At 37.3% G+C, this 13,807-nt stretch overlaps 1 protein-coding gene across 2 annotated transcripts in view; it reads right to left on the reverse strand.

Moving 5' to 3' along the window:
• The window catches only part of SPEF2 (sperm flagellar and cilia associated 2), a 210,248-nt gene that overhangs the window by 164,059 nt on the left and 32,382 nt on the right, over positions 1–13,807 (reverse strand). For both annotated transcript variants that reach the window (XM_006156330.2, XM_027774883.1), the window contains 3 exons: positions 13,502–13,688; positions 5,694–5,882; positions 1,718–1,905 (listed from right to left, as the gene is read on the reverse strand). In XM_006156330.2, coding sequence (XP_006156392.1) covers positions 1,718–1,905; positions 5,694–5,882; positions 13,502–13,688 — 564 coding nt within the window. The remainder of the gene's footprint in view (positions 1–1,717; positions 1,906–5,693; positions 5,883–13,501; positions 13,689–13,807) is intronic.

Consider the following 13,807-nt stretch of genomic DNA (forward strand, 5'->3'; position numbering starts at 1 on the left):
GTAAGCTTAATAACATGATTAAATGCATAAAAGAAAATGAAATAAAAAATTTAAAAAGTAAATGAAAAGAAAAATTCATTAGAGCTAAATATTTTTAAAAAAGAAAATGTAAATCATATATCAGATTGTATTTTCCTTTTTGCTTTGACCACTAGAAGCTTGGACCATATCTGTAGCTCAGTTGTAGTAACTGGCGAATCTATTTCTATTTTACCCTCGTCCTTAACCTCCTACTTTAATTTGAAATTTTCTTGTTATTATTTTGGCATATTATTCATTTTGGGAGATTTTTAAAAATTTCCTTATGAACATTTTGATTTCTTTTAAAAAACAAGGTGTGATTAAAGATAAATAGATATGGGACCAGCAGTTAGTGTAATGGCGATGTCACTGGACTCCCATGTAGTCGACTGCAGTTCAAGTCCCAGACCTGGTGGCTTAAACTCACTCTGGGCACGTGTGTGCATGCATGCCCAAGATCCCAAGAGGAGAATGGAGGAGAAGGGACTGCGGCGTGGCCATTCCCCCTGGGGGGTGATTTCTCACTTTCTGTCTCTCAGTGTCTCTCTCTGTCTTTCCGGTGAGCGCACAAGCCCTATAACAAAAACTTCTCTAAAAATAAATAAATAAATAAATAGATTTAATAATTAGCAAAATAATTTTTAAGTGCTTCCAGTCTTCTAAGGAAATTCCAAGTACTTCAAATAAATTATCCTAGTTTTCTTTGAAATTACAGAGAATTTAGACATATTTTTTAAATGGAAAAAGACATAAATACATCTTAAATAAGGTTAATTATTGGGTAAGTCAAGTCAGTAATCAAAGTCTGTGGGACCTCACTTCTTAATCTTCTCATGAAAAAAATTGTTACTCTTTACTTATCAATGTAGTATCTACTTTATAGTTATCTTGTCTCATTCTGCATTTCTATTGTATTCATTATAAAAAGCAGTACTTACTTATTTGTCAGCATTCGATAGTCTGCCACTTTTGTGGACAATTCAAGTATTTGATCCAAAATTTCTGCACATATTGAATAATGTTTCTTGTAACGAGCCTGAGCTCTTTCCACAGCAATCTGTTCATGAATTTCCTTGTCTCTGTGGATCTGTTCTTCAAAATCAATCTTGGCTTGTTTTGCCAAAGCCTAAAAACACAAAAAACATATTTAGATGTTACTATAATTGTGCAGTGATTCAAATAAAAATAATCATCATTTTAATAGCCAAAATGTCTGTAAACAGAATGAAATCTTTTATACCAGGGAAAAATTAATCATGAATGAGCATTTTCTCCTTAATAGGAGGGTTCAAGAAAAATTGTGGAAATGGAATTAAAGTATGAATTTATTTTGCTGCAAAAATAATTTTAAATCTATGCATAGTTTTTTTTAATCATATACATTATTCATCAACTCTTTCAAGACTTTTTGAAGATGAACATTAAAAATGGAATCTGATGGCGAAGACAATATTGGAAATATTCTACTTGTACCTTAGCTCATCAACAAAGGAGGACAGTAAAACGTGGTCTAACGGGAAAACCCAATATGGATTAATGATAAATTGAATCAATTACTTTTAAAATAAAATCCTAAACCCATGAACTGAAAATGAAAAAAATTGTTACTCTTTACTTATCAATGTAGTATCTACTTTATAGTTATCTTGTCTCATTCTGCATTTCTATTGTATTCATTATAAAAAGCAGTACTTACTTATTTGTCAGCATTCGATAGTCTGCCACTTTTGTGGACAAATCAAGTATTTGATCCAAAATTTCTGCACATATTGAATAATGTTTCTTGTAACGAGCCTGAGCTCTTTCCACAGCAATCTGTTCATGAATTTCCTTGTCTCTGTGGATCTGTTCTTCAAAATCAATCTTGGCTTGTTTTGCCAAAGCCTAAAAACACAAAAAACATATTTAGATGTTACTATAATTGTGCAGTGATTCAAATAAAAATAATCATCATTTTAATAGCCAAAATGTCTGTAAACAGAATGAAATCTTTTATACCAGGGAAAAATTAATCATGAATGAGCATTTTCTCCTTAATAGGAGGGTTCAAGAAAAATTGTGGAAATGGAATTAAAGTATGAATTTATTTTGCTGCAAAAATAATTTTAAATCTATGCATAGTTTTTTTTAATCATATACATTATTCATCAACTCTTTCAAGACTTTTTGAAGATGAACATTAAAAATGGAATCTGATGGCGAAGACAATATTGGAAATATTCTACTTGTACCTTAGCTCATCAACAAAGGAGGACAGTAAAACGTGGTCTAACGGGAAAACCCAATATGGATTAATGATAAATTGAATCAATTACTTTTAAAATAAAATCCTAAACCCATGAACTGAAAATAATTAGACAAGTCTATGCCAGACCCCAAGCCTAGTTAGCTCCTCACACCCACCCCAGAATCCTCAATCTGGATATATCTGCTGTGGCCACTATTCTTTGTCTTCCAGTGGGAGAGTCCCACGATACTTATTTATATTAGGAAAATACTTTGAAAATTCCCCCATGATACGGGTTTGAGAATATAATACATTTGCCAACAAATGCTAAATGTGTTAAGGTAACATCTATAAAAGCACCTGCTGTTATGGCTGTCATAAATTGGTAACATTCATTTGTAGAAACTTGACTTTCTGCAGAAAGTCATGAAATATTTCAACAGTTTGTCATCGCTCTCTACTTGGCTTACACAATTATTTTATTTAGGGAACCTTTTCTTACACAAAATTCAAGGCCCAATTCAGTACAGCCAAGATAAGAGCGACATCGTACTCACCTAGCAGGAATTCAAATGACCAAGTGTTGCTTTCCGAATGGTTATACCAGCTCCTGGAGCAATCTGATCATGTGCTAACCTGCTCCAGAAACAAGAGCTACCTTCTATAAATTAACCCAGTGAGTGTAAAATGAAATTAAGCCTGGTTTGGGAGGACCTTCATTGGAATCCAGCCTCAGCTCTGTACAGGATTTAAGTTCTAGCTGTGAGAACTTGGGTTAGTCAGGTAGCCTCCTCATGGTTCCATTTGCTCAGGGTAAGGAATTAACAATACTTAGCACAGCCATCTCATCAGAGCAAATATTTCTTATCCTGACACTATTCATACATGACTAGATGCATGACAACAGATTGCTACGTAAGGTCCCTCATCGATTTTACTACTGTTTATTTGTTTTGTAGTTCGTTATGTTTTTTTTTTTTTCCCCTGGTAAAGAGGTTGGGCTGGATGACCTGCAGGGTCAATTCTGTACATTAGGCAGAAATTATTGTTGTATTCTTTTGTAGGACCTGTTTTCATGTAGAGAGAATTCATTTAAGTCCAAAGCTTTATGCCATATTTCATGGAGGAAGTTTGGAGAGTTCAGAGTGAGAATCTAAGAGACTAAGAATGTTAGGCATTGTGAAGAGAGAGACACTGAAATGGGTCATGAAGTTTGTTTACTGTCTACGGAAACTGTGGAAGTATTTAGAATGTAATGGGACCAAAACCTGATCTGGAACAATAGAACTTCCCTATCTGAAATAAAATAGCGTTTAATGCTGGTTTTTGCTATCACTTGTCTCTTCCCTCTCACCCTTCCTCCTTCCATGTTTTCCTTCTTTTCTTTTGTCCTCCTTCAGTTCCTCCCTTCCATCCAGCTCTGCAGTCTCCCTTCTCCTTTTCTACTTCTGTCATCAACATGTGCTAAACCCACCACAACTTCCGGTCTCATTACAGCAAAGTGGGTTGAAGCCCTAAAAAGAGACAGAAGGAAAGGAAAAAGGAAGTCTGTGGGAGGTAGTAAATCTCAGTGGTTACGATTGGACTCTGCAGTCTGATAGAGCTGGCTTTGCTCCTGCAACAGCACTGAAGAACTGCATGACTCTGAGCCTTCTGAGTTTCTTTTTCTTTATGTGTAAAATGTAAATAAGAATGGTATCCACTGGCGGCTATTGCAAGAATCATATTACATTTGCATGTAATGAACATAGTACAATGCTGACTCAAAGTAAATGTCAAAAAATGTTAAAGATTGTAATTATTATTAACAATAGTAGATGGCATAGAAATTTGAAATCAGGAGTTATCTAAATTTAGATGGCTATTTGCCTTAAAGGGAGAGATTAGCAGATTTAATAAAAAAAAAAAAAAAAAAAAAACAGAGCAAAAACAAACAAAACCTCCTGAAGGTGAAAAACACAGATCTCTCTCCGTCTTCACTCCTTTTGTTCTTTCTTTCCCTTTACTCCCCCCTTTCTTCCCTGATTCTCTCTCTCCCTCTCTCACTTTCTGTCTCTCTTTTCTCCCCATCTTCCTCCCTCCATCCCACTTTTTGTTTCTATTTCTCTTCCCATTTCTCTCCCACATTCACTCTCTCTTATTCTCTGTCCTCTCTTATTTTTTTGTTTTCTCCCTCTTTCTCTTTCTCTCTGTTCTTTCTCTCTCTCCTTCCCTCTCTCTCCTTTGTTGTTTATTTTTCTCGCTCTCCTCTCACTCTGTCTCTTGTTCCCACACCCTCTCTACCTTTTTGTTTCTCTCGCTCTGTCCCCTGCTCTCTCCCTCATCTCCCTCTCCCACTCTTTCTATTGTTCCATTTTTCTTCTTCCTACTCTGCCTATCTGTCTCTCTCTTTCTCACTCTCTCTTTCTTGTACTTGCTCTCTCTCTTCCCCCTTTCCTCCCAACGTGCCAGGCTCTGGGCTACGTCCTAGGAAACGTTAGTGGCAGAAGTAATGATTCTCAGAAAGAATCACACTCTCTGAGAAGTTTCTTGGGCAAGATTGTTGGATATGGGGGTACATGATAGGCACCCAACCTAGATAAGTGGCATGTGGACAGAGTTCCGGCTACTCTATTAAACTCTGTGGACTTTAAAGAAAAAGGAAGTCCCTTGGGCATCTAGGGAAAAAAAAATAAAAGTAATGATTCAAAGAAATTACAATTAGATTATCAACAGGCTTTTTGACAGAAACATTTTTATATGTGAAGAAAATAGAGTGAAGAATTTAAGATTAGAAAAGAAAGGAAATCCAGGGTGGCTGAGATTGGGGTTGACCTGCAGCATGAAGACCCTTTGGGGACGCCCTCTGTTTCTTGTTCTCTGCCTACCTGAATAAATAAACAAATAAATCTTTAAAAAATCTTGAACCAAGAATTTTATATACAAGACAATCAGGTTTATGAGAGCACTTCAAAAAGTGTGTGGAAAACTGGAATTAAAATATGAGTTTCTTTTGGTGCAAAAAATTTGGAATTCATACATGTTTTTTTTATATATATGTAATACACATTTTCTATAAAAAGCCATACACTGCTATCCATTCAGGAACCCAGGGAACGTTGCTCCCATGAGCCCTTCCTGAGGAATCCCTTGGAGAAAGTCAGACAATGAAATGACTAGAGAGACATGGACGTCACCACTAGTGGTGAGCGTTAATGCTGAGTTACTTCAAGAGTTGAGACTAAAGGGAGAAGGGAAGATGGATAGTGGCTATGTGCCCTTTCAGTGAAGTTACAGGAGAATAACACCAGGCAGACAATAAGCAGATGACATTAAAAAAAAAAAAAAGAAAAAGACAAAAACAAAGACTAACTCTCAAGTGACTAGCAACAAGATGCAACTTTGTTTACCATGCGTTGGTAGAAAAGATCAAAAGTAACTGTAGAAGGATTTTTTAAGAGTTTACCGCTTCTCGATCAAGAGCATCTTGGAAATCTTTAAGTCGTCTTTCCTCATATTGTTTTTCTCTGAAAATTCGGTTTTGCCATAAGACTTCCTTCTCGTGCCGAACATGCATGAGCTGCACAGCGATCCTGCGCTCCTGCTGGGACTGCCGCATCAGTCTGTTAATCAGCTGCTCCTCCCGGTAAGCTTCCTGCAGACACCAGCATAAGAGACAAAGATGTGTCAAAGCCATATCCAAATTTCCCCTTGGGCTATGAAACCCACCTATAAATAATGTATAAGAGGCATAATATTCATCTGAATTATTTTCTGCAATTTGATTTAAATTTAGACATGATAAAATCAAGTCGTAAAAGTAATTTTCAACAAAAGAATCATTTTGGCATCTAGAAACATTATGGTCTTGGAGCTGGCAGGTGGAGTGGTGGTTAAGGATGCTGGACTCCCATGTGGCCAACCACGGTTCAAGTCCTGGACCTGGCAGCTTGCTTTCTCACTTTCCCTTCCCCTCCCATCTCTTTGTCCCTCTCTGGTCAAATTAAAATAAATAAATAAATAAATAAATAAAGTCAAATAAATTAATTCTAAAAAAAAAAAAACAAAACATCATAGTCTTGCAGCTCACCATGACTTCCTTTAAAATCTCATAAAAATAAATTAGGTGATTTTAAAGTAAGTTTTATAAACAAACAGCTTGATTCTCAATTTATAAGCATGTTTTCAGAAATCTGGAATTGTCTTATATGCATCCTTGTGATAAATATTAGTTGTAAGACAAGTGCAGACATTGTCCAGCTGAAGATGGTGGATCTGATTAGTTCTCAGTGAGGACATTTCAATGCCCATGTGAGGAAAAACTGGAAACGTGTAGAATGTGAAAACTGGAGAAGATGCTAAAGAGAAATTACCGACTCCTTATCTTAGAAAATCTGAGTGATCCTAATCTGAAAGAGAAACTAGATATGGTCTTGGCTATTTGAAGAGAATAGAAGAGGAGCCAGTAAATAAACAGTAGGGAAAAACAAACAAACAAACAAACAGAGAAAAACATTTACCTGGGAATCAGAACACCTGGATATTGCAACCCTAGTTGTAATATTAAGTGGTTGTGTGGTCTTGGGCAAGTAAATCAAGTTTTTCAGGTATATTTCTTGGCAGGTAATGTGAGAAGTTTGGATAGAAACCTTCAAGTCTCCATCAAGCTCCCTCACTCTGTCTAAACAGAGACATCGTGTGGAAAGAGGAGGTAATTATAGTACTCAATGGGGAAGACTTAGAAGAATATCTAAACATTAGAGTTTTCCATTTCATACTCAGCAAACTAATGATTTAGGAATAAAATCTGTCATTATTAATAAGTGTTTCAAATTATCTCTCCCACTCTAAGATTACAGGAGACATTATATTTCACAAAACAATAACATTCTGTGGTAAATGCTGAAACCTGAATCTGGGAATTAATTAAATTATTTTAAAAAATAGACACTCCCCCCCACCCAAGTGTTTTGCTACTGTTGTTGTTTTTAGCTGATGTCCCATTGGTCAATTTAAGATGTTCCATTGGTAAATTCAAATGAATGGTTACCCCATACTCCATATTTAAAATGGAAGCAAGAATAGGAAATTACTGTTGAATGACTGAACCAATGTTATATATAAGGAGTCTTTAAACACTTAATAGAAAATGCATATTATGGGACCAGCAATTAGTGTAATGGCTATATCGCTGGACTCCCATGTAGTTGACCGTGGTTCGAGTCCTGGACTCAGTGGCATAAACTCACGCCTGATGCGTGTGCGTGCGTGTCCAAGATCCCGAGACGAGAATGGAGAATTTTATATGGCCATCCCCCCCTGGGGGGTGATTTCTCACTTTCTGTCTGTCTGTCTCTCTCTCTCTCTCTGTCTTTCTGGTGAGCTCACGCGACCCATAGCAAAAACCTCTCAGAAAAAAAAAAAGGAAAATGCATATTATAAAAAAAACTATGTATGGATTTCAAAATTTTTTGCATTAAAATAAATTTGTACTTTAATTATATTTTTCTGTAGACATTTTGAAGTCCTTTCATGTATGAAGAACCAGCAAATGTATTAAGACCTGTACCTAAAAGTTTAGTAAAAAAGATTTATTTTTGTTCTATTCATGTTTTAGACATAGACTGTTCTTCAAAATTAGAATGCAAGATTGTTTTTTCCTCATCGAAATAAAGATATAAGTTATAGTTAGGTGCTCAGGGTAGCCTAAAGATGTCCATCTCACCTAGAACATACATGAAATATTCTGTATTTACGATGGATAAAATGGAAAATAGTAGAGGACATGCTTCTGTTTTAACTCTATTTACCATGTGTGGAGGATTGAGACAGATATACGATCCAGGACAGTCTTAATTTGATTGCCATTTACTCTATTTCTCCCATGAGCCGGAGCTACTGTGGTCTAGGACCATTGCCTAATTCTGCAAAGATGCCTGAGCAGCTCCCACAGAACAGTGGGAAACTACAGGAAAGACACAAAAGCTAAGTATTCAAGGGTCTTTTAGTTTAGAAATGAGGGATGGATCTGGGGTCCAAATGCCAGCCCCAAGGAAATAGCATAGAAAAGGTTCTTAGAAGGCAGAGACAGCTGTCAAGATGCTAGCCAAATGACCACAGAGCCAGGTGACATGTGATCATGTTATTTATGTATTTATTTATTTATTATGTGAGCTAGAAGTAAGTTTATTTGAGCCAAGGTTTAGGATGAATTACCCAGATGTGCACATTTCTAACATCCAAACCATGTGCTCTTCAAAATGGTGACCCAGAGAACTTGTTTAAATAACAAAGAGAAAGGGCAGAAGGGGTGGAGCTTACAACATTGTTTGGCAAAAGTTTACAGTTGTTTATTTAAAATAATGTTATTTTTAAAGTCTAAAAAAGTTTTAAAATATTATGTTCCTATCCAAATATCTCTACTTAAATGCCTGTGATGTACTTTAAACTCAGGTCCAAAAGTAAACTCACTAACTCCCCTACAGACCTGGTCCTCTCGCCTATTTTTCCATCTCAGTTGATGACCCTATAATCTGCGATGGCCATTCCATGATCAAAAACATTTGGGTCATTCTAAATTCATTCCACTTTTATCATCCCTAATAGTCAATTCTTTAAAGCAGTCTGTTGTTCTTCGTCTTATGTTTTTGAACTACTCCTTTACTAGCTTCTATTTCCACTGACACCATGTCTACCTTGGACAACAGTCCTTCTCTACCACACCTTCCCTAACACCCTTACTTTCAAAATAAATCTTTTAAAAAAAATCAAAGTGATCTTTTGGCTATTCATATGTCATATGAAAAAATGTTCCACATCCCTCATTGTAAGGGAAATGAAAATCAAAACAACATTGAGATACCACCTAACCCTGGTCAGAATGTCTAAGATTTAAAAAACAAAAAATGATAAGTGTTGGCGGTGGTGTGGTGAAAGGGGAACACTTTTACACTGCTGGTGGGAATTTAAATTGGTCCAGCCACTGTGGAGAACAATTTGGAGATTCCTCAAAAATCTACAAATAGAACTACCATATGTCCCAGCAATCCCACTCCTCGTTATCTACCCAAAGGACAGAAGAATTCTTAATTGGAAAAGTGCTTGCACATTGATGATTATTGCGGCACTATTCACGATTGCTAAGACATGGAACCAACCCAAATGCCCCCGAATGGAGGAATGGATTGAGAAACTGTGGCACATATACTCTATGGAATACTATTCAGCCATAAAAAAACAACATAATCCTGGCTTTTGACAAAAAGTGGAAGAATATGGAAGATTTACTGCTGAGTGAAGCAAGCCAGGTTATGAAGGAGAGACACTGTATGTCCCCACTTAATATATACCGAATATCTGTGCTCTATGACTGAAACTGATTGACCTAAGGTTATACAAACACAAGAGATGGGGGTTAGTGCCAGAAGTGGGGTGTGTGGAGAAGAGGGACATAAGGAAGTACATTTGGAGGAGGGATACGGAGACAGAGCATTGACGGGATGGGGAGGTATGGTGTTATTGGTGGAAGATATTCTGATCAACTGGACTGGGGAGAAATGTTCACATATTGAAATGTTCACTTTGTAAGCTAAATAATATGATTGAATGTATATAAAAAATTAAAATAAAAAAAATCAATGTGATCTTTCTAACCTTAAGTCTCATCATCTCAGTCACATAATTGTACTTATTTATGAATCACTAGAAAGATATCAACTTGAGCATAGGTCTCTGGTTCACTTTTCACCAGCCAAACTAAAATGAGGGTATGTAAACTCTAGAGGAAAACTACAACACTCAAAAGATAGATATTTCTGATAAATCCAGTGCAAAAAGATCCAGAAAAAAAGCATATATGGCTGTCAGGGGGTTCATGCAGTACTTCTGAAAAGTAGTGGGTACCAGAAGAAAATAGAGGAAATCCTAGCTCCCTGAAACAAAACAAAACAGAACAAAACAAGACAAAATAAAATGAAACAAAACATTGTCTCTTTGGAGGAGAGACAGATGGAAGGGAACCAGGCCATCTTGAAGAAGAATTTTCCATTCCACTACTGTGGACCAGTATCACTGTGTCAGCTGCCCAGGGAGGCTGGATACCCAATGGAGAGGAGATGGTGTGAGTGGAGGCCCCTTCCTGCATGCCCGAGGCCTGATTCTGGGAATAGCAACTTCCCCAAACATGGAGAAGAAACAGCATGAAATGGGGTTCCCATGATAGAAATATCTAAAGCTCTGATTTTTTTTTTTTAATGCCCCTTAGGTTGCTGGATTCCCAAAAATGTAAATAAATTTCCAGATACAGTTTTAAAAATGCAAAGCTAATAGCACCCTAGTAGAAAGTGAGGAAAACCAGAGTTTATTTACCCCATTTTCCAGGTAAATACCAGGCCTAGATTTTAACCAGAAAAACAGTAGGGGAAAAAAAACAAAAAGCTTGCCTCTAAGACACAAATAGGTTGTAACATAAATAGAAATGTGTCCAAAAATTCCATTCCATTCAAAGTAATAAACCTTGAAATGGGCAGTTACTTTAAAATATACTTTTTTTTTTCAATTACCTAATTTTTATAACAGGTAATTCTTCTAATTAAAAGGGATATTTTATCAAGTTGACTTAGTAAAGATATAAAAGTGAATCTGAAGAAATAATCTTCTAGCACAAGGTGATGTCCAGAGTTATTCTTTTGAGTTTTTCACTAAGAAAGAGGTGGAATCCTTGGTTAAATAATTTAGCTTCTTCATAATATATGGAGACTCTATTTCTGTTCAGTAAATAGAACCACTGAGCAAACCAGATGTGATTAGGTCCAGATGTGATTAAGTGACTTTCAGAAGCATCTTCAAATGGTCTTTCATATTTCAGACATACAGACCTGTCCTACTCACAACTGAAGTACTTTCCTCCCCAAATGTGTTCCTTTTACCATCTTCCTTATCCCAGCAAATAACTCCTCTGTCCAATAGGTACACAAGCTAGAAATGTAGTTTTTCATCTCATGTTTTCATTCTTCCATGTCTAATAAATCATTAAATCCTATTGATATTTCTAAAGCAGCTCTTGAAATCACTTTTCTCAATCCTCATTGCCACTACCCTCAACTGAAATGAGAATGATGTCTCAGCTGGACTGCAGCCACAGTTACATTTTCTTTTGTCTTCATGTAATCTATTCTCCAAACTAAAACCAGACTGACTTTTTTTTTTTTTTTTTGAGAGATTTTTCGCTATAGGGCGCGTGCGCTTGCCAGACAGACAGAGAGAGACATAGAGACAGAAAGCGAGAAATCACCCCCCGGAGGGATGGTCACACCGCAATCCCTTCTCCTCCACTCTCCTCTTGGGAACTTAGGCACGCACGCACGCGCATCCAGCATGAGTTTAAGGCACCGGATCTGGGACTCAACCCGTGGCCGACTACATGGGAGTCCAATGACATAGCCGTTACGCTAACTGCTGGTCCCACCAGAGTGACCTTTCTAAACACAAATCTGACCAGGCCTTTCTCATTCCTCTTCGTATTCAAATAGAAAAATTGCAAAATCTGCTATTTCCTTCTATATGTAATAGTTTATAAGGCTCATGATGACGTAGCCTCTGGGGACCCCGGCCTGATGGGACCACTTTTACTTGCTAAGGCACTGGGACTCTCCATGTGATACTCTCTCCTCTGGAATCACACTTCACTTTCCATTATTCTGGCCTCCCTGGGAAACTGCCCAGCACGTGGAGTCCATCACGGCTGCCCTCCTTCAATGAGGTAATGCCCGAGCCTGCTGCAGGTTTCTGTTACCATCCTCCAAACGCTGCTCATGAACCAAGCTGGGTGGACTGCCTCCTGCCTCACAACCCCCCTCTCCCACAGCACCTTTACAGCACGGTGTAAAGTCCTTGTCCTTTACAGCACAGTCCAGGTCCTTGCTTGTTTATAAGCTCCTTCCCTAAACATGAAATACTTTTTTCTCTATCCTCTTCTCTTCACTTACCCCATTCCACACTGTCCTATTCTCATTAAGTACCTTCACTGCTTTTATGTCCTCCAATTTTTTGCTCTCTATCATAGAGTGCGGATAGTCGGTATATATTGAGTAGATACATACAATATCTTTCTTTCATAGCCTGGCTTACTTCACTCAGCAATAGATCCTCCATATCTGACCACTTTCTATCAAATTCCAGGGTCTTGTTATTTTTTATGGCTGAATAGTATTCCATAGAGTATATATACCCCACTTTTCCAATCCATTCATCAGTTTGTGGACATTTAGATTGGTTCCATGTCTTGGCAATTGTGAATAATGCTGCAATAAACATGGATGTGCAAGCACTTTTCTGACTGAGCGTTCTCCTGTCTTTTGGGTAAATACCCAGGAGTGGGATTGCTGGATCAAATGGTAGTCCTATTTGTAGATCTTTGAGGAACCTCCATATTGTTCTCCACAGTGGTTGAACTAGTTTACATTCCCACCAACAGTGTAGGAGGGTTCCCTTTTCACCACATCCCAACAGCAAACTCTGTGAGCCGGTTTCTTTCCTTCTAGCCTAATGTGTTTCTTTTGCCAAGCACAAGCACTCAGGGCACAGAGGAGTTTCAGTAAATATGTGTTTGAGGTACAGGTGGACTGGTGATTCTCAAATGGTAGCTGCACCAGCATCCTATAGAGGGTCTGGTGACAGGGTCACAGCACCCTCCCCAGACTGTCCCTCAGGGGTGGAGCTATATAATGCAGATTTCTGAAAGGTGCCAGGGAATGTTGGTGCTGCAAGTTCAGGAACCACACCTTGAGAATCAGTAGAATGAACTAAGGAACAGATTGAGAAGATGAACAACTTTAATGTGTTATTTTCCTTAAAAAGTTCCCTTCTGCCTCTGAAAGTAACAATAGTTACTTGGCTGACAACTGATTTTAGATTCCTTTTTTTCTGTCAGTATGTTTTTTATGTGATAAAATATATATAACATAAAATGTACCATGCAACCGTCTTTAAGTATTGATACTGATTTTAGATTCTTTTTTGGTGGAGGTCAGTTTTTTTTTTTTAATTGTGGTAAAATATACATAACAAAATTTATCATTTCAATGACTTTAAATTGTACAATTTGGTGATATGAGCATATTGATAATTTTGTGCAAACCTCACCAAATTTTAGATTTTTTAGTAAATAGATAAGGGTTGTTTTTCCCTAAGTATGTTTACTAAGTATGTTATGCTACTCAGTACATTTTATAAAATTCCCAGCAGTATTCTTCGGCCGGCACTCAAGTCTCTTACCTCTTGTGCTTCGTGGGCTATTAACTGGTCCATTAACAGTCTCCGCCGTCTTTTCTCCCTTTGCTCTCGTGCAAACGCATCTTCTTCCAGGCGCTTCTGGATTTTTTTAATGTACTCATCATCTGAGTAGGTGTTTAACAAATCGGTCGTCATCTGGCCCGCTGTATCTAAAGAAGTCTTGGATACACTAAGAAACAGTAGTTTTTATTTTAGACTTAAAAAAAAAAAAAGTGAACCCATGTCACTATTTGTGACTGTGGAGACAGATCTCAGAAGAAGCTCCCTTGAGATCTCTGCTAATATAGT

The sequence above is a fragment of the Tupaia chinensis genome, unplaced genomic scaffold (assembly GCF_000334495.1).
Source record: "Tupaia chinensis unplaced genomic scaffold, TupChi_1.0 Scaffold000489_1, whole genome shotgun sequence".
In the NCBI taxonomy this organism is placed as follows: Eukaryota; Metazoa; Chordata; class Mammalia; order Scandentia; family Tupaiidae; genus Tupaia; species Tupaia belangeri.